The sequence below is a fragment of the Cricetulus griseus genome, chromosome 2 (genome assembly GCF_003668045.3).
Source record: "Cricetulus griseus strain 17A/GY chromosome 2, alternate assembly CriGri-PICRH-1.0, whole genome shotgun sequence".
NCBI classification, from domain to species: domain Eukaryota; kingdom Metazoa; phylum Chordata; class Mammalia; order Rodentia; family Cricetidae; genus Cricetulus; species Cricetulus griseus.
In genome coordinates this window covers 421,680,706-421,703,006 of record NC_048595.1, presented here as the reverse complement: position 1 = coordinate 421,703,006, position 22,301 = coordinate 421,680,706, and the positions used below count along the sequence as shown (strand labels likewise).

Genomic DNA, 22,301 nt, shown 5'->3' with positions numbered 1-22,301 from the left:
AGACACAGACTGGTGAAGGTGAATAAGCATTTTATTAATAAGAGACTCAGAGACGCTGGGCCCAGGTCTTCTCATATTTATATTCATGACATGTGTGATCCATTCTGACAGGAAGGGAAGGAATAAAAAATGTTCCTTGCAGTGCAGGTCAGCATGCCCTTTTCTCTAAGCACAGTCCTATTTACTCAATATTTAGTTAGAGAGAAACAAATATCTCACTGTGAAGTTAACCTTTTTTGGCTCCAGTAGCTTTGTCATTAGCATCTTGGCATTAACGAGCGTTTTTGGAAATGAATACCCATAAGATGCAGAGTGTTTGAGCCTAGGAGAGGCGACACAAAGGATGCATAAGATGATACCCAAAGGGTTTCCAGAACAAGATCAAAAATTAACTCTTTAGAAATAGAAAAAAAAAAAGATCCCTAGCTGTATTAGATCAGACCTTGTTTACTCAATGTCCTGAAGAGAATTTAAAAGCCATTCATATCTTGTCTGATAATTTGATACCATAACCAGCATCAGCTGTGATTTGAGTACCACAATGTGATGGTGGAAAGACAGGCAAGCATTTTGCCTCATTAGGCAACACGTATTGAGAGTTTTACTGTTTGGTTTTCCCTTTCCCCTGGAGGGTTCATGCTTTAGAAAGGGATCATTTGGCAACACAATCAAAGAAAGCTTGGTGCTGTTATTCCTGTCATCTCATCAGCCAAACAGAGGCAGTTAAGATCCCTTTTTCTCTAAACTCCCAGCTAAAGAATACCCCCTACCTTGAAAACTGGTATTTTTATTCTGGGAGAGCTAATATTAAGATAAGCTAATAGGTGCTGCTGAACACACATTGCAAATCATTTTGTATTTTTCTTCCACCAGGAACAAACAAACTGGCAAAGGGCTTTCAATTCCCCATTTCAACCTTTTGTATCACGGTACTATAATGACAACCAAATATTTTCTACCATGTATTCTTGACACAAAACTTCACGTTCCATCTCAATTATCTTGTCTGTAACCATCAAAGGGTGTTTTTAAAACATTATCTCCACACTCCAAAACAAGAACAACCAGAAGCTGCGATTCCAGAATTGCCCATAGTTAGCTCGGGATCTATTTTCAAGGACAAGAATTCATTTGAATAGGATCAATAGAATGAAAATTGGGGTTTTGTAGAGAAGGTTCGGCAGTTAAGAGCTTGTGTGGTGGCTCTTGCACAGGACTCAAGTTTGGATTTCAGCGGCCAAGTCAGGCAGCTAACAACCAGCTCCAGGTTGATCCAATACCCTTTACTGGGTACCTGCACACATGTGAACATACTTAGACATAAACACATACTTAAAACTAAACTGTGTTTTTTTTAAATCTTGCCTTTATTTTTATAGTATATTGCATTCCATTGATGAATGTCACTTTCTTGAGTTACAGCCTTAGCTAATTGTCTGCTTTGTTCACCAATTTTCTTTCACTGAATTTTTTGCTGGTTATTATTAAAACAATATCTTTTGCATTTTGTCTGTATTTTTCAAAATTTCAATGTCACTTTCTCCAAGTATGGATACACTAATATTTCTCTCTGCATCAATTGCCAGGTTGGATGATCGATGCTGACAGCAGGCCTAAATTCAAGGAACTGGCTGCTGAGTTTTCAAGGATGGCTAGAGACCCTCAAAGATACCTAGTTATTCAGGTTAGTCATTTTGACTGTGCTGGAAACATTCAATAATCAAGTGACAATGTGAACAACCTATGAATTGGTAGATCTGAATATGGTTCTATTAACTGAGACAAGGCAGGCTCAAAAAGGCAAATACTACATGCTCCCTCTCATATGCATATCATATATATATGTATATATATATATATATATATATATATATATATATATATATGTGGTATAGGTCATAAAACTAGAAATGGACCATGAGAAAGGAAAAAGAGGTCTTAAGGGAAAGGTAATGGGGACAAGAAGGTAATAGAATACATATAACATAGAAGTAGAAAGACTACTTGGAAAAGGAAGGGCATGAACACGCAGGTGAGAGGAGTGAAAAACAATGGTAAACAAAGGCAAAGTATGAATAAAAATGCCATAACAATGCTATTAATTCATATGCCAATTTTAGAAGTATAGATGGATTGTTTTATTGGAGGGAGTATATAGTGTTCAAGCAATAACTCAATACAAATGAATTGATGCCTATTTAAATTAAACAACAGACCAAAAGAACATTTTTTATTCAACACTAGGAATCAAACAGATTGGATCATTTAATTAATGTAGTAATTTCTTTGTCATTATTTTCACCTAAAGCCTATACAGTTATACCTTGAGCACTCGGGATTATCATTCTTCACTGAAAGGAACCTTTACCTTCAAGTAGACTAGCATGAAGGCAAAAGCCAGACTTTAGAAAATAATGAGTTTTAGTCATTTTCCCCACAAATTAACTTCTATAAAATAAAATTGTTTGCCAAATATCACAAACTTTTGGAAAAGCTAAGAATATTTAAGAAATGATAAGTTGAACAAAGTTTAGCAAGTGTTTTATATCTCTTCCAAACTCATATATTATCTATGTCACTGTACTAGGATTTCTGCATGCCCCCAATTTGACAATAATGCCATTATACTATAAGACAAGCCATGTGTCTGTACCCTGACTCTGGAGCATCAGTGTTATCATATTAAATAAAAACTGATGTCAACTGCCTCTTATTCTCTATTCTTAACTCATGCACCTCCTTAACAGTGAACTGTTATTCTCAGATCTGAAGTGGATTTTGCCACCCTTGAAACATGAACATCACCTGTCCTCATTCTTTTTTCTTTTGTTGTTGATTTGCCACATTCTTCTTGTATTCCGTTTCCTACATTTTAATATCTAACCATAATATGGGATTCTTTTCATCTGGTAGTTAAGCCAAAGATGTTTTGCAATGAGCAAATGGATTCTCCAGCTGCTTATTTTTCTTTTCTATAAACTTACTATTGAAACTACATGTTGTAAGGAAAGAATAATGATTTGTGCATATCTTATGGGCAATCTTTCAGGGTGATGATCGGATGAAGCTTCCAAGTCCAAATGACAGCAAATTCTTCCAGAATCTCTTGGATGAAGAAGATTTGGAAGACATGATGGATGCTGAGGAATACTTGGTCCCCCAGGCTTTCAACATCCCTCCTCCTATCTACACATCCAGAGCAAGAATTGACTCCAATAGGGTAAGAAGTAATTAGACACAAGTACTGTGTTATTTCTGAGAAATAAATTTGTATACATTGACTGAAAGCATAAAAATTTTCAAGTAACTATACAGCATACTATTGCAATTTCAATGTCAAAAGAACACTGTACCCACAGAGGATATGCCAAGCTCACTATAGATAACTTTGGAAGTTAAGCATGAACAATAAAATGTATATCCTAAGATATCACCATTTCAAAGGAAATAATCTTATCCATCTTAAATTAAACAAATTTTAATTGCTAAGAACCACACTAATGAGACTTCCTACAGTAATGAAAATACTTACCAACTAGGTTTTTACTTTGTTTAAAATATTTCAGTATGTCATGATAATCAATACTACCACAAGTTTTTCACTCATTGAAGAAACATTCACTTTTCTGCCAAATGAAATACAAACACTGAAAAGTGTGTGTTTTTAGCCCACAGTTGATCATATTTGGAAGCCCCATGAATCTTTGCCAAGACATTGACTTATGTTTTAGCAGACACTTCTGAAAAGAATTTACAGTTCAAATATTAAATCCACTGTACTCAAGTCTCAGTTTTTCACTAAGTGCTGTCAGCCCATCTGTTTATTTGCAAAGATTCACTTGTCAGGAGTGGAGAGATGGCACTTACAAATGTGTACTGCTATTGCAGAAAAGTTCCAATCCCAGAATCCATGTCAAGCAGATGAAATCCCCAGCTCTTGGGGACCTAGCACCCTCTTCCAGTCTCTACGGGCAGCTGCAATTATGTGTAAACATACACATATACATTCATTTTAAATAAAATGAATCTTATTTAAATAGTGTTATTTAAAAAAAAAATCACTTGTCCACTCAACATGTGAGTGCCTCTGCACCTGAGATGTTAACACACATTAGAGAGTCAAAGAATTTCTATGTAACTTGTGATTTCAAAAAAAAAATATCCAGGTACCTTGCTGGCAAGATAGTGAAATCAATCTAGATGCCCATCAAGAGATGAATGGATAATGAAAATGTGATGCATATAAAAACTGGAAAATTAATCAGCTTGAAAGAAAAATAAAATCACTAAATCTTCAGGAAAATGATGCACCTGAAAATTATACTATTAAAATTATAATATTAAATGAGTAATGAAGCTAAGAAAGAAAAAAAAAAGAAAATAGGAAAAACCAGTATGTTTTCTCTTACATGTGGATCCTAGCTTATAATGTATACATGTATGTGTTAAAGATACGCAAGTGTGAGAATAGGATAAAATCTGGACACAAAATCAAGGTGATAAGGAAGGACAGGGTATTGGAAAAAGGACAGCTTGTCATTAAAGAGCTGCAACATGAGTTTTTCCTAGCTTCAAGTCTCTTATAGTCGTCTTCTCCTCCTCCTCCTCCTCCTCCTTCTTCTTCCTGTCTCTCTCTCTCTCTCTCTCTCTCTCTCTCTCTCTCTCTCTCTCTCTCTTTTGAGACAGGGTTTCTCTGTGAAACAGTCCTTACTGTCCTGGAACTCACTCTATAGATGAGAGTGGCCTTGAACTCACAGAAATCCACCTACCTCTGCTTCCCAAGTTCTGGGATTAAAGGTGTGTGCCACCACCACCCAGCATTTTCTTCTTCTTTTTTTTTTTGTGAATTCAACTTTCTGGGTATTGAAGTAACAAGAACCATAAATACATAAATGGCTAAATAAATAAATTGATCACAAAAGTGTAAAACCCTAAATGAAGCAGTAAAGACTTCAGAATGGCCATTCTAACTATAGAGCAGCCAACTGATATGTCTGGAGTCTGGAACTGGCCTAGTGTCTGAGTAGGTTCCTTAGACCAGTTGTGTGTTTTTTGCTTGTGAGTTAATTAGAAGTACATGAGTTTATTAAATTTTTAATGTGTCTGGGGTAATGGAAGAGCTACAAAGTCATAGACTCAGCATACAGCTTGGCAAGTGCTAAGTAAACTATTTCTTGGCCATTAGTGGGTGTGGAGATATAATGGGTTTAGCTCTACACTCAGGGTCTTCCATTTATAAGATATAAACATAATTCTTGATTGTTTTCTAGGAAGCAACTTTCCCCCTTAGTGCCTCCATATCAAAACATTGTCAAAATAGTAGAACAACTTTATTTCAGACTGACAGTAATAATGAAATAAGACCTAGAGTTTGCTATTCAACACCTGTATGTCCCAGATGAGCCCCCAAATGTTGTGCCCGAGTCATAAGAATCCCCAAAGAGACCAGGGAGACAGACCACCGATGCAAATGCACCAGGTTTATTAAATTGCCCATCCTACACCAGGAGGGCCCCTGTCTAGCAAGATGATACGGCAGTCTCCAGAGGGGGTGAAGTTCCCTGTCTACTGTTGGTTTTAAAGACAAAAGTTACAGGATTGCATCAGTAGGTACAGGTTTTTCTGATTGGTTGACATTTGGGAACAATCAGAAAAATTTCTCAAAGTCATATTTTGTCATGAAATACCTATGCACCAGGTATCCTCATTGGTCAGTGATGAGAGGGAATATTCTGTGGTTTCTATGGCTTTGTCTTGTTACTTGCAGGTGGCCTGTTGTTCATAGATACCAATAGTTTTCAGAACTGTATCCAGGAGACTATAGGGGAGGTTTTGGTCTCCCCTGGAGTATTTTTTTTTTTTTTGTGGCCAAACAGTTCCCAAGTACCTAGGAGGCTGGGGGGAGGGGGGCATTTGGAGTTTAGTTTTGGCCCTAGACTCCAGGATGCCAGAGGATCTGGAGTTTCATTGTATTACAGGCCTATGTGTCTTTTCTGTAGCCTGTTATGGCTTCTAAAGCAGAGGCTGAGTGAAGGTCTGGTCCCTTCATTCCTAGAAGTGAAGCTTTTTAGTTTAGTTTACCCCTTTCACTTAGTTCCATGACTACCCAATGATGTGAATTTATTATTATTATTATGTCTTACAAACAAGAAATCTGTCACAAAGAAGTGAGGTGATTAGAATGGTGTCCCAGGCCTAGCCAGCAGATCAGAGTTCCTAGGCAGGCCTTCTGTCTCTACTACAATGTGCCTTGTCTTTAAAGATCCACGTTTATTTCCATGATATGTTAATCTTGGCATCAACCTCAGTGTCCAGGACTTATCATTAAATTTCCCTAGTAATTACTCATAAAATGCAACTCATCTGGCCTACATTTTTCAAACATCTCCCTCCATTTGAAAGATTTGATTCATAAAGACAAGGTGAAGCCAGACTAGTAATCACACCTATAGTCTCAGCACTGGGGAGACTGAGGCAAGAGGATTTTGTGAATTCAATGCCAATCAAGGAGAGTAGTGATTCAAATCCCTGCCTGGATAAATAGTGAGATCCTGTCTCAAAAAGTAAACAAAGGCAAAACAAAAATCATTATGAAGGAGGGAAAGGTGGGGGAGAGGTAGGAGGGAAGGAGGGAGCAAACATCGAAACCTCAGTTTACTTTTCTAAAAAAAAAAATGTAATTCTAACCCAAACTGAAGATTTTTCTCATGGTCCCAGTAGGAGCTGGTAACTAATGATTAAATATTTAATCAATAAACCATGCATGGTGGAGCATGCCTTTAATCCTAGCATTTGGGAGGCAGAGGCAGGTGGAGCTGTGAGTTCCAGGTCACCTGGTCCATACAGCAAATTCCAGGACAGCCAAGGCTACACAAGGAACTGTCTTTTTATAAAAAAAAATTAATTAATAAATAAACAAACAAACAAATTCTATTTCATAGAGAGATGTACATCTCAGTCTCTATGGAAGATAGCAAAGTCCATAGGGATAAGATTGGGGCAAGTGGGGTACAGAACTAATAGAGAATTCTCAATAGAGGAATCTAAAATGCCTGAAAGACACATAAGAAAGTGTTCAACATTCTTAGTCATCAAGGAAATGCAAATCAAAACAACGCCGAGATGCCATCTTACTCCTATCAGAATGGCTAAAATCAAAAACACCAATGACAGTTTATGCTGGAGAGGATGTGGAGAAAGGAGAACACTTCTCCACTGCTGGTGGTAGTGCCAACTTGTACAGCCACTGTGGAAATCAGTATGGCAACTCCTCAAGAAAATGGGAACGAGTCTACCACAAGATCCAACAATTCCACTCCCAGGCATACACCCAAAAGAAGCACATTCATATAACAAGGACATCTGTTCAACCATGTTCATAGCAGCACTATCTGTAATAGCCAGAAACTGGAAGCAGCCTAGCTGCCACTCAACCGAAGAATGGATAGAGAAAATGTTGTACATTTAACAATGGAGTACTACTCAGTGGAAAAAAAAAATGGAATCTTGAAATTTGCAGGAAAATGGCTGGAACTCACTCGAAGAAACCATTCTGAGCGAGGTAACCCAATCACAAAAAGATAAACATGATATGTACTCACTCATATGTGGATTTTAGACATAGACTAAAGGATTACCAGCCTACAATCCACACTACCAGAGAAACTAGTAAACAAGGAGGAAACTAAGAGAGACAAACATTGTCCCGTGGAGAAGGGGAAAGGGTTACGATCCCCTGAGCAAATTGAGAGCATGGGAAGAGGGGGGAGGTAGCTATGAGAATGAGAAGGGAAGAAGAGGAAGGATGCAGAGGTCATGAGGGAGCAGAAAGGTTGAGTCAGGTGTAGATTAGAAGAAAGGACATGTGATAGGTATGGTTTTAGTTGGGGGAGTGGTCGGAGAGGAAGGGAGGGAGAAGGGAACTGGGATTGTCATGTAATTCAATCTTGTTTCTAATTCAAATAAGTAAAAAATAATAACCTCCCCCCCCCAAAAAAAAACGACAGGGGCAAGACCTGTTGAAAACTTGCTTTCCCCAGAAAATACTGTGTTGTGGGCTAGTCCTAACAGCACAGCCACTTGTTTTTTAATTGTATTTTATTACTTAAGTTGTGCTTTGTGCGCATGCAGGAGTCCATTATCTGACAGCCTGGGTAGTGAGGATTGAACAACTTGTCAGTACGTTACTGGCTGAGCCACCTCACCTCACAGCCTTAAGATTCACTCCTTGGTGGCATACACTTGAGACACCCAGGCCTTCTGAAGTCTCTGCTAAACCTTCATAAATCCAGGATCACAGGTTTAGTCAGTAGCTCCTGCCTTGGACATTATTCTGCTGTTCGTATTGGATGGCATGCTATGTAGATGGAGCCTGGGTTCGAGCACAGGCCAGTGTGCCCTCCAGAGACCCTGCAGTTCTTTGTGACTAGTAATTTTAAAACTCAAAGCTTTGGGCCTTCCTTCTCTGCCTTTAGTTTGCTGCAATGTAAGAGGTGAGAGATTCTTAGCATCTTTTTACAAGCAGGAAACTAGTGCTGACTAAGCCTTACTGAATATTGGAAGTTCTTGATCTCCTTCTGCAGCCTCATTAGCCCGAACTCCCTGTGTAGCCCAGGCTGGCCTGGAACTTGGAGTATTCTCCTGAGCTTGGATTACATGAGTATGCCATCAGATAGGGCTGGAAGTTCTTTTTATTGTTTTGCTAGGGTTTTTTGTCTTGTTTTTTTTATTTGCTGGTTTTGGGTTTTTCCAGACAGGGTTTCTCTGTGTAGCTTTGCAGCCTGTCCTGGCACTCACTCTGTAGACCAGGCTGGCCTTGAACTTGCTGAGGTCTGCCTGCCTCTGCTTCCAGAGTGCTGGGATTAAAGGCGTGTGCCACAGCTGCCCAGCATGTTAGGATTTTTTGAGATAAGGTCTCTATGTAGCCCTGGTTGTCCTGGAACTATGTACACCAGGCAGGCCTAGAATTCACAGAGATCAGTTTACCTTTACCTACCTAGTGCTGGGATTAAAGGTGTGTGCCCCACACCCCTAAAAGCTAGAGTTTTCCAAGAACCCCTAAGTACAATAAAAGACAAGTTGTTGCAACACCTATTTGCAACTGTTTATAGCCTGAGTTTTATCTTATCCAGGGTACTCAGGAACCGCTCGATAGTCTCCTTTACCAAAAATAGGAGGGGAAAGTTCTTCCGTCACCATTAGAAATTTAGCTTCATGAGCCACCAAAAGCAGGTATACAACTGCTGTTCAGACACTTGAGCATGACTCTCTCTTGAGGAGCCCACATCCACACTTGGGATATTAGTTGTCTTAGTTAGCTGTGATAAAGCACCATGACCAAAAGCAACTTGGAGTGGAAAACATTATTTAAATTACAAACCCTGAATCACAGTCCACTGGGGGAAGCCATGGCAGGAACCTAGAGGCAGGAGTGGATGAAGAGGCCATGAGGGGTCTGTTTACTGGATCACTCTTCCTGGCTTTCTCAGCCTGCTTTCTTTTTTCTTTTTCTTTTTTTTTTTTTTTGTTTGTTTGTTTTTTGTGACAGGGTTTCCCTGTGGCTTTGGAGGCTGTCCTGGAACTAGCTCTTGTAGACCAGGCTGGTCTCGAACTCACAGAGATCCACCTGCCTCTGCCTCCCGAGTGCTGGGATTAAAGGCGTGCTCCACCACCACCCAGCTCAGCCTGTTTTTTTTTTTATATATATATATATATATATATATATATATATATTGGTTGTGAGCCTAGCCTTTAACAGCTGAGCCAGTTTTCTTATTGCACCCTTGACCACCAGGTGAGGTGTTGTCCCATCTACAGTGGGCTGGACCCTCCCATATCAATCACTAATTAGGAAAATACCCTACAGGCTTACCTATGGGTCAATCTTATCCAGGCATTTTCTCAATTGTTCCCCCCTCTCACATGACTAGCTTGTCTTGAGTTGACATAAAACTATTCAATGCAGGTACTATCAACCACATCTTTGAATGTTTGATAAAATCCCTCTTTAATAAACCGAACGATGATCTGAAAGAAAAAAAAAAAAGACGGGGGCAATTTCCCTGCTCCCTCTATAGAACAAAAACAATCACATTTCACTAATGTATTTATTGTTCTAAAAGGCAGATTCATCACCTTTCATTTCAATAATCAATTTTCCAGGAATGAGTTTTATTTCTTCAAATGAAATGCTATCAAAATACCAAGGCTAAGGCTTGATTCTTTTTCTTTTTATAAGAATTCTGAAATTCCAACTTTATATTCACTTTAATTTACAATGCTTAATACAAGTAATTCTTAATGGCAACTTGAGCTAACTAAACAGAACTTGACAAAGGAGAAATCACACTGGGGAGTCCTTGACCTTTGGTCTTTTTCTCTTCTGCATTTTGATTTGCTACTTGCAAACTCCTATGTACTTTTCCAGTGTCTGAAAAAGGAATTGTACTTAATACCACTCATTTGGGAATATTTAAAAACTTTTTAAAATTTGAAGGTGTGCTCGTGTGTGTGTGTGTGTGTGTGTGTGTGTGTGTGTGTGTGTGTGTGCGCGCGCGCGCGTGAGAGAGAGAGTGAGCGCGTGTCTATGTTGCACCTGTAGAAGAGTTCACAGATACCCTCAGGTGGAATGTTCACCGTTCACTTTATTTCAGACAGTGTCTTTCATCCACTAATGTGTATGCAGAGAAGGTGGGCCTGTGATTCTCCTGTCTCCAGCTCAGGTCTCCCTGTACCCAGCTTTAGGTTCTATAATCCCAACTCAGACCCTCATGCTTTTATAGTAAGTACTTTGCCCAGTGGGCCATCTCCCCAGCTCATAAAACAATCTTGGTCACGTATATTGCCCTAATTATAAATTTCTGGATTTCTATAATACTTATTTCAGCTTCTAACATGGATAAATATTATTTCCATCCTTGTCTACAGTGCTGTTACATTATTTCATAGTTACTTCAATTTTAGATTTTGTGGCCAAGCTATATAATAAGGGACTGTGTTAAGGTGAATAAGGATGGATGTTTGTAAATATGTTTCGTAAACAGTTAGTACAAAGTAAGTACTCAGTTTTTAAATAAAAAAATATATTTTCTGTGTATTTACTTCAGTAATGTTTTGGCTCTCTCTGTAGCATTATTTCCCCATTTTTAAATTAATACACCCATGCCCATTATATGAGTGATAGACAATTAAGAATTACATTTTCTCTGGTAACAGGCAAATAAACATTCTTCTCTTTTAGAATGAGACAATTTTTATGTTTTACTTTTTTATTTGTCAATAACATCGATACTCATATTTCCTTCTTACATTTGTTACTTATGACAAGACTCTTTGATTCTGTGTATGTTTCCTAACATCAAACAAATTATCAAAGGAATCTCTTCTGTAGCATGTTAGAATGTTTTTAAATGCCATGAGTGGGCCAGGTTAAGGCCCTTGCTATCTAACTTGATTACCATTGTTGAATTCCTGAATCTACATACATGCTAGAAGGAGACAATTCTTGCAAATTGTTCTTTAACCCCCAAACATACACTGTGACCAATTTGTGTATGCATAGAAAAAAATGAGTAAATAAATGAAAAGTAACTTTTTTAAATCCATATGTATTTTGATAAATTGTAACCATAAGACAATGATTAAATTAACAATACAGTGCTGATATTTGTAAAGAACACTGGTAGAAATAAATCTTAGAAACACCACAAGATTCCATCTACCCCATAGCTAATGCTATTATTATTAGCCATAACTCTACAATGATCTTTATTATCAAAATAATGTGCCCATAGCATCTACTGCAATACTGTATAAACAGGAGAAGATAAGTAGCAAACCTTGGTTCTCTACATTCATAAACAGAGTGCCTAAGGGTGGAGTTACTTATTCACTACTACCAGCTGAGCTTTTTCATTCTTTTTCTAAATGATACGAGAAACTAAAACATGGGCTGGAGAGACGGCTCAGTAGTTCAAAATACTTGCTGCTTCACTGCAGAACCCAGGTTCAGTTTCTTGCACCTACATCATATCTCCCAACTTTCTGTAATCCCAGTTCCTAAGGATTTGATGCCTTTGTCTTCCTCAGAAACCTGCACTCATGTGCACATGAACAAGTGCAGAACACACACACACACACACACACACACACACACACACACGAACACACTCCTACATAATTCATTATAATAAAACAAATAAATTAATTAAAATAAAATCAGATGTGACTTTCCAGAACCACTCCAAGGCATGTCATTTAATCAGACTCATGTCATTTACTTTAGTCATGAGAATGCTCAACTGGGTCATGTAGTATCTCATATTAAAATTACTTCATAATAGATGCTCATTTTAAGAAGTTATATTCCAGACATATGCATGTATCTCATTTGGGGGAATATTTAGCTGGACAATGGCCCAGAGCGTTTTGAGCTACCTCAGTGTACAACCATTTTGCTAAAGTGACTGGATATAGAAGAGAAGATCCTCCAGACAAAAGTTAAGGAAGCATCTTATAGCATCTCATAGTTGATACAGGGGAAAGGTGCTAAATGATACAGCAAGGTTACTCTTGTTGCAATTTACCAAGGATCAATATTAATTCTAACAACAGCTATTTCTTGATGATAAATGATTGTAGTGTCTGGGTATTGGTTTTACATTTTGTCCTAGACCTATCACCATTTCCTGCAGTTTATCCTTGACAAGATGCTTGAGTTTTTCTGTTTTTAATCCTTTAAGCCTGAAACAGTAGCTCTTTTTTTTATTTAATTCCATATTACTAGCTACATTTTTGTCTCAAGTAGTCTTTACTCAACAGAAAATTCTTTGAAATTATTCATATTATAGACAGAGTAAACAAATTGATATGTTTGAATCAGAATAAATCAGTTAATACATTTGAATATTTTGTATGGAATTGTCATTATGTTGGGCAGTGGCAATAGTATTGGGAGAGGATGTTCAGTATTCAGAGAGTCTTGTTCTAGTTGAGGACATATTATGAAAGAAACATCAGGCATTGTAGGGAGAAGATAAAATAATCCAATTTGAGACAAGAGGTTAGAGGAAGCCATTTTACCCATGTCTCTGAAAAGGAAGAGTTTCAGGCTCTGAACAGGCTCAGTTGGGAAATGAACCAAGTCAAACGAAGTCCAACATAACATAAGGTATGAATACTAGTTATTTTTATCATCTTAGTTTTAAGAATATTTTTTATCTTGTGCAGGTTGAGTACTGTAATCTCAGAGGAGGACATAGGCTTTCTTCCATTTTCTTGTTTTCTTGCCATTATTAAGTCTAGATCTAAAAGGCTCCTGTCTCTCTTGTAAATGTTGCAATTCAAAGCAAAGTCCTTTTCAGCCTCTCTGCAAAGCATGTTAGCATTTCCTTTCTCGTCTCTCTTGCCACAATTCTAATTCAGACTTCATCACTTCACAGAAACTACTTCCATCTCTCCCTAAGTAAACGCCTAGTATTGTCTAGTATTTGTTTTCAGATTGTTTCAAGTGGTCTTGATTTTTCTTTCCTCTTTTCCTTCTGTCTCTCCTCCTTCTTCCCTCTTTCTCTCCCTCCATCCTTCCCTCCCTTCCTCGCTCCCTTCCTTCCTTCCTACTTTCCTTCCTTCCTTCCATCTAGTAATAGGGATCAAGCCCAGGACCTCATGCATCTTAGGCAAGTTCTTGACCATTGAGCTACACCACACAGCCAAAGATAACTTTTCATACCTATGTAATAATTTAGTTTTTTCTTAATAAATATTTTAATATGGCTCTTTATATTGTACCAAAAAATAGTTTTAATGACTTGTCTCCGTACCTGATCATTTATTGATACCAATTTCTGTTTTCTTCTTTAATTCCTTCCTTTCATTTCTGTTCTCTTCCTCTTCATCTTCCTCTTTCTTCTCCTTCACTTTTATAGTATACGTTTGTATTCTTTTTATCAATAGGAAAATTTGAATGACATATTTTATTAGATCTCTGTTTATATGGTATATAATCTTATTGTCATTATTAGTTTAATAACCATTGAACATTTGTCCTAGGAAATGCCTTCCTCATTCCAATTGACTGGTCACTGCAATTTATTTTTCTCTACTCTACATCATCCATACAAAATAACTGCAAGCATTATTTTAACACATGACTCTCAAAGTGTTTATCCATTGGAATTTTTCTGTCTTTGCTTAGAAATTTGGATGATTTGTCTTTTAGAAATGCCATCTCTCCTGTAGATGATAGAGTTTTCTCTTTCAAAATAATGTAATATAAAATTGCATTCATTTTTCTTTCCAAATTTTGGGGAACTATGGAGATACCAAGAATTCTTGACTTGTCTGGTTTTGTATTAACTGATTTTATATTAAAACTGAGACATTTCACCAACAAACTTGAGGAAGGAAAGATGTTAATAGTAAATACCAAAAATATTTTAAGGATAAGTTAAAATACATTAGTTCTTATTTACAAATTTCCATATTCTCACTTACATCCAATGTTCTCATTACACAGCAACACCTGGCTCTTTTACCATAACCTAAACATAAGCTTTCTTTTCCTCTTGCTTTTTGCTTCCTCGTCCTCTCTTTGTCTTCAAGAGTGTTTTGTTTTTTTTTCAAATTTAGTTTACTTAGAAATTCTCTGAACAGAAATATAAGCAAGCAGTGCTGTTAGTCTTTTATGCTGGTAGGAAGAACTCGAGGTCAATAATTACACCACCATATTATGAGGTGCATACATCAGCAATTGTGTGTTCATGAATGATCAGTTCTCTAAGAGATCCTAAAGACTTTCTCATTTTTATGTGTATCTAAACTAATATTGTGGAGAGCTAAGATTCACACCCTTGCTTTCTCCAGTCTCTTGGATCATCATCTATTCTTCAGTCTTTCCTTGGTTCTGTCAGTTTGTTTTTGCTGGTGAAGCCATGGAAGTCTTGATTTTGCTTGCAGTCTAATGAGATTTAGTGTCAACTGGCTTAAAAGGCTCCTGCTGTGAGTGCAATGCGAAGCCAGAACCCCTGCTGCTGTTTGCCTCCTCTGTTTATGCTTCTGAGAGACTCCCTGTAATCAAGAGTTAATGGTTTAGCAAGATCAAATAGAATTGATAGAGCCCAAAATCGAAGCACAAAAGCACACAAATGGTGTCTGCATTTGAACTCAGTAATGACATACTTGACAACAAAATGATCTTTGCAAGTTTAGCAGAAGTATCAACATCTCGCAATGCAAACCTAAATATAGCTACTATTTATTGATCACTTATTTCCATTCTAAACTCTATTCCAAGCTATACATAGATTATCCTCTACCTTCACAACACAAGTAGAAAGTGATACGATTCCCTTATTGGCCAAAGTAGAAAATAGAAAGGTTGCCAGCTGCTGTGATAAATAATGAGATTTGCACCCAAGTCTGACTGTCTGTAGTTAGTGTTTTTAATTCTCATTCTTCATTGATAAAAGAAAAAGAAAATCAAGTCATCATCACCAGCAAGTAATGAGTAATTTCTAAGTACTACCCTAAATATTATCCAAATGAAATTATTTAAAATTTAGTACAGAATAATAAAGTTATTCAATTTTTAAAAATAGTTGGTATATTTTATGAAAATATTTTCACAGCCTACAAAGTAATATTTTGAAAAATACCATCTCCTTTCCCCATACTGCAAGAGGCAATGTAATTATAAAATCACAAGAGTCACTTATCTTGTCACAGTCACCCAAGTAAGTGATGGCTGATTAGTGTTCTAAAGGTTGTCATAAAGGAGAATTTACTGTCTTAAAAGGATCTCCATTATCTAATAGCTGAAACTCCTAATCAGCTAGATAATGTGGTAACATCATTGAGAGTTTAGCTCCTTAAAAACTCCACTACTGCCAGGTCCCAAGACGACAAATGTCTCATATGAGCAGCCTGTAATATAGAAGGGGCCACCTTTTAGTATGGGATTTGAAAAATTATCAAACACAGTCCTAAATCATAGTCAAACCTGCAAAAGACAAGCTAGTTTTCTGTAGCGCATTACAGTGGTGTTTATGAAGCTATTTTACACCTAGCAACTGTTAAAGGGCACAAGAAGTCCATGAACAACCAATAGAGATTTCTTCTCTTTATTGCAAAAGGAATCAGAGTCCAAAAAGGAAGCAGAGTATGGAGAAACAGCTAGATGTGATATACAGACTGATGACATTAATGAGTATTTCATCTAAGCCATTTAAATGCTTGTGTTTTAGCATGATTGTCACCAGAGTCAAAGTGCTGTTCTAAATTATTGCACACATCTCATCAAGTAGTTTTTTCTTCGTGGCATGGCACATAAGCGAGCACCATTGCCAGCTTCCTCACTTCTTACAGAATGGGAGCAGGACATTATCAACTTCTTCTTCATATTTTTGGGAGATTATTTAATTTTTATTTATTTATTTTGCAAATCTATCTTTGTCTGCCAGAGCTCCCTGCCTGGGCCAGGCTTCTATGCTGCTTGCTTCTGCAAAGACTTGAGAAAGTGATGTTCTTTTTCATTCTCAATAAGTATTGATGGCATTTTGAGAGGTTCAGAGTATCCTTTGATTACTCCATGAAATGGAAGAGAGAAGATGTCTGTGGTTAGTGGGAGGTGGGCTTGCTCATCAGCTTTCCTTTGTGAGCTTTCTGCACTTGACCGTACCCTAATCACAGGCATCCCTTCCCTTACTCACCTGTGTAAATGAAAAGCTCCCTTCTCAGTTCAGAATTCTGACATACCAGAATGTTCTAAAGAGAGACTAATTTTACCCTGTAGCTTTCACTGTAAATGAATGGCTGTGGACCAGCCTTTCATTATACTCAAGCAAAAGCTGAACTGAGAGACCGCTACACCACTGTGGGAAAATTTCCAAACACAAAGATCATAGTTCTTGTTTCAAAATACTCTAGATTGTGTGAAATAAGTACAGCAGATCACATAGGGAAAGAAATTGGAAGTTCAACCCACAACCAATTTGTTTTGCTTTTTCCAAAAATAATCATAGACATTGTTTAATAACATACTTAATTCTCTCTCTCTCTAGAAGAAAAAAATGATTAATATTCTCAACATATTGAATGTTGAGATGTCCATAATTCATATTCACTAGGTGCCTGCTGTAGCCTACTTTCAGATGGAGCCAGGTGCTGTTGCTCTGTATTAGAAAGCTAGGCTATTGGATATTCCCCAGGTGAAATGACTGACTCATTCTTTTACTCCTAGTAATTGCATATATTTATAAGAGAGTGAAATTAATCAAAGAGTGAATAATAACACATGATATGGACTGATTATCATTCACTTGTGCCGAGTGCTATATAAGTGCCTTGTACTTATTAGTATATTTAATCTGAAAACTTTGCTTTAGTTTTTATCCTTTTACCACTTCTTTCACTCCCATTTGCCTAATTTTTACTATTCTTAGCTATCCACTGCTCTGTGTTTCCTCATCTATTTTCCATATGTGCAAACTGAGACATAGCTATTAGAAAATAGGATGCAGCAGCTGCCTCAAAGGCTTCTAGGAGCTGTGACTCACCACAGTGGTGCACTGTCTCTCAAGCGGCCCCTGAGATTCCTTTGTTATTTTATTGTTACCACAAAGTCAATTCTTAGTCCTCTGTTTCAGTGCTGAGATCAACCCCAGGCCTTTGAACATGCTAAACTAGTCATCTACAGCAGAGTCACCTCCGTAGCCAGGATTCAGTGTGTTGAAGCTGAGTGTATAAATAAAGAGTTTTATTATTTATTTTATTTTTATGTGCATGCATGCTTTAACTACATGCATGTCTTTCCATCACATGTGTGCAGGCCCATGGAGGACGGGGGTGGGGGGGCATTAGATCCCCTGGGACTAGGGTTATAGATGTTTGTGAGCTGTCATGTGTGTGCTGGGAATTATAACTGGGTACACAGGAAGAGAAAACTATGCTCTTATGTACTGTGCCATCTCTTCAACTCCTCAGTAAACAATTTTGACTTCTTGAACCTTTGAATCATCAGGTCTTTATGTTGGTTGTGGTCTTCAAGGGACTGTTTTAGTAAGCGTTGTTCATCTATCAATATAGAAAGAAATAGCTCCTAACCTGTCTTACATTATGACAATTTCAGGCAAACAAGAACAACAACAAAATCATCTTTGTTTGGTAATATATTCATTAAACAGTCATTAAAGAATCTGCTGCTTACCTTGCTCTCAAACCTTGCTCCAACCTTGCTCTCAAACAAATTGACATATAAGAAGTTAGCCAATAAAATGCAATTCGCAAGTGTTACAGTAGGGACACAGGGAGTGCATAAGAGACTATTGAATGAAGTGAGCTTTATTACAAGGGGCACAACAAGGTTATTTTGGATTCTGGTAAAAAAAAATGCTGAGAGCATTTTGATATGTTAACTAAAGTAGAGGTGTAAGGAATGCTATGAGGTGATAAGAGTAGTGGTTTTGAAATAGATCAATGGGAACTGAAGATCCGTTGAATAATACAGAGTGAGAGAGGGATGTCAATTTTTCTAACTCTGCAAGAAGGCAGGTATTAGCACTATGCATTAGTGTATAAAATGAGAAGAGCAGAATGAGAAAATTAACTGATGTTTTAGAATTTAAGTAATTGTCAGCACTAGACTTTCAGAATGTACGCCTCGAGGGCTATGAAGTTGTCATGATTGGGAAGCCATTTTTACATTGTTTCATGGCTTTTACATTGCTTATCCTTCTTAGTAGTTTCAGCATAATAGAAAGCTAGTGGAGAGTGCAACTGAATAATGAGCAAGGTCAGGAAGTGAAATTCTCTGTGAAAAATTATCTCATACAAATGGAAGAAAGGATATGCAGTATACCGAGAGGAAATGTTTATAGAAACAGTTTAGTAAACTTGTTTTGATTTCAGCTTACTGTTTTACTACGCAGTGCGATGAGATGTCTGACTGCCTAGATTTAAATACGGCTCCAGTACTGGCTAGCTTGCATAAGCTTGGTCTTTTAGCCACTCAGTTTATTGTTCTTCAAACTGTGGATAAGACCATATATACCAGTGGATATATGAGGACTCAGAGCAATTATATTTTTAGAAAACTTGGAACTGACAACTCAGCAGCTATTTGTCCTTTCTCTTCCTGCACCCCAATTCTCTCACCTGGTACTCCTCCACACTGTTCTTTCTCACCTCCTCTTTGACTTACCTCTCAATCCCTCTTTCATCTCTTTCTAATAACAAAAGCAATTCACACTAAAGATTTGTGAACTGATGGATATGATTGGAAACAGAAAGGATGGACTTGGTTGAAGAATCACATTATAGAGAGTATATGCTCCTTTTCAACTTTTTCTTCATTGTCTGCCTGTGCCAACTCTATTTCCTTACAGATTCAAATTTCCCTTGGTCTCCCGTATTAGAATTTTCCTTCTCATCTGCAGGCTTGCACCCATATGTTAAATTATTCACTAACTACTCAAACAGTTAGGATTTAAAATGTTTTAACAAAGAAGTCAATTGTCTTTCAGGAATGATTTTAATCTACTGATAATAACAAGTTTTCTGTGTCATTATAATTTTCAGATTAAATTGAGAGACTAAAAGCCTATAGACACTTAACATACAGAGCAAGGCTATGTAAGGAACAAAGGGCACAAGCATATTACTAGGAGAAAGGCTGACTATGGCTTCAGTGCTGTTTTGAGACAACCAAAGACTAGTGAAGATCCAGTAAATTTAAGGACAAAACGAAAGATATGGCTTTCTAGAGGTAGCCACTTGGATGTGTGATGTTTCTGCCCCACCAAAGGAACTGTTGACATTGGAGAAGAGACAAGAGATAGGAAGAGCATGTGCAAAAACAGTATAGAAGTAATAGGATGTAGGGGCTGCCTGGAGAATTAGTACAGTAATCTAATTGATTTAACTACCTAAAATATGTAATTACATAAATAGGAGCACTCTGTTCCTGTTAGGGGCAGAATATTATGTTAGTTTATATACATGTATCTTACTAACTATATAGCTAACACAAAGAAGGGGTATCTTTATCCTGTTTTAGGCTAAAGAAATTAAGATTCAGATTTTGAATAGCTTGTGACATATTTAGTACTATCTAGTATCTATTTAGTATCTATCTAGCTGGAAATCCAGATTTAGCTTGCTTCAAGGTACATACAAGAAAAACATAAAGTTTCTAGGAATTGATATGTGGAAAAGGAGGCAAGAGAAATGATTGACTTAGAAACAGGAATCACAAAGAAACAAAAAGCTATGATCAAGGAAAGGAATTCCTTTTTTAGAGTTCATAACGGGAGTTTTGTGGTGTTCAGCTATAACCGTGTGATATTTAAAGGGTAGTTGAGATAAGATCACAGCCAAGAAGAACACTCTGAAACTATAAAACTTGGGTACTGACTGGAACTTATCCAGAAAAGACTGCAAACCAAGTGACATGTGTAGACATGAACAATCTGAGTATTGAACATTGCTTCCAGCGACTGTAGAGAGTACTCAGGTGGGTAGGGACCCGTGGTAGAGCCAGTTAACAAGAACCTCAAAAGGGGGAGGAGACAGATTGATTTGAAGAAGTGTAACTACAGACAGATATTCTGGGATTCAAATCATATTCTAGATAGTCTTTATAATAATTATTCAGGTTAAGGTGTAGGAGTGTTACTGTGATAATAGATTTACATTTTTAAATATCAAGATTATGGGAAAAAAAAACAAGAAAGCTGTGATCCAGACTCTTGCAGACTCTGGCTTAGACAAGTTGTGGAATGAATATTCTCCACTAGAAACAACTGATAAGGAAGACGCTGGATGTGCAAGGTGGCTGCTGAATGATGTGTGTGGTTGCTAAGGCATCAATGCAGGAAGCATTTTCATAAACAGGGAAGACACACATCTAGGTTTTCTGAAGATGGGTACTCTTGTGTATTTGAGTAGAATCTAAGGAAAGGGTGATGGGACTGGAGAGATAACTCAGTGATTAAGAACACTTGCTAGTCTTTCAGAGGACATGAGTTTAGTTTCCCGAATCCGCATGGAGTAGCTCAACAACAACCTGTAACTCTGCCTTCAAGGATCAGACATTCTCTTCTGGCTTCTGCAGGCTATCACACACATGTGGCATATGAACACAGGATATATGCACACATGCACATGTGTAAAAATAAATGTTTTTAAAAGGCAAAAGAATACAAAATGAACATTTTTTCTGCTCTAAACTGTATGAAATCATAAAGTCATGTGAACCCATGACTCAGTTATTACAGAGCCCTGGAAAGATCCTGTCATTGAAGAGCTGCAAGCCCTGCACCATTGCTTCGGGGTAAACCACCATAGGTCAAAAGGATGTGAAAACATACAAGACAAAAAGCCTAGAGAGAATGAATGTGCATCTGTTTCCAAATCACATGTTAGCAAGAGCTCCCTTCAGGATTTCTGATATTTAGAAGCTCAAGATGAATAGCATTGTCCCTGGAAGTTTAATAACAAAACACCCTTTATTTATAACATTTCCTTCCTCCCTTCTGGAGACACAATGGTTCTGCACATTTTAAAATTTTATTTGTGGGCTGATAAACATTTTATGAGTGCTCACCTGACTCTATGTTTGGGATGAGCTTGCTGTTTGCTTTTGCTCTTCTCTTGGTCCTAGTTTACAGGCAGGAGCATATAAAGGTGTTGCACAACAAGTAATTTACAGCCTGGGTTTGTGTCATGCTCTCTCAGAGAGATCTCCTCCTGCACAATTGGCATTCAGTATGTTTCTGGAGGACCACAGACAATAGGGACTCCAGAACTGTGGCCAGTTGCTAAGATTACTTCTAATTGCTCTCACTTGAACTAGGTCACCATTTAATAGGCATTTCACAGGTAAGTCACAAAATTATCAAAATCCACTCTTTGTATGTGTTACTTTAGTCAAGGACATCTAAATGTATCCACCCCACTCTGAGCAACTAGGTATTTTTCTTTATCACTAATGTTTAGATAAGTAACTTTTGAAGAGATTGGACGGTTGGGATACTGATAAAACTGGTTAGTTTATCTATTTAAGGAACTGTTCTCACAAATCTATCGCTGATGAGGTAGATATATTATTTAAATGTCTTAATTATCTTGGCAAGAAGGACAGTGATACTCTGTTTTGTAACTTTATTCATATGTCTAAGTGTTAATGTTTCATTTTTCCAAAAACTATTTATACCCTGCTTTAAATCTTCCCTTTAAAATGGTAAATAAAACCAAGTATGGTGTCATTTTATATAATCCCAGAATTCAGGAGACTGAGGCAAGAAAATCAA

The 22,301-nt window shown here is 37.4% G+C and overlaps 1 protein-coding gene across 1 annotated transcript in view; it reads left to right on the top strand.

The window, feature by feature from the left end:
- Positions 1-22,301, top strand: part of LOC100760475 (receptor tyrosine-protein kinase erbB-4) — a 658,968-nt gene that overhangs the window by 621,503 nt on the left and 15,164 nt on the right. Inside the window, exons 24-25 of the mRNA XM_035438839.1 lie at positions 1,587-1,684; positions 3,050-3,220. Of these exons, the coding sequence (XP_035294730.1) occupies positions 1,587-1,684; positions 3,050-3,220 (269 nt within the window). The remainder of the gene's footprint in view (positions 1-1,586; positions 1,685-3,049; positions 3,221-22,301) is intronic.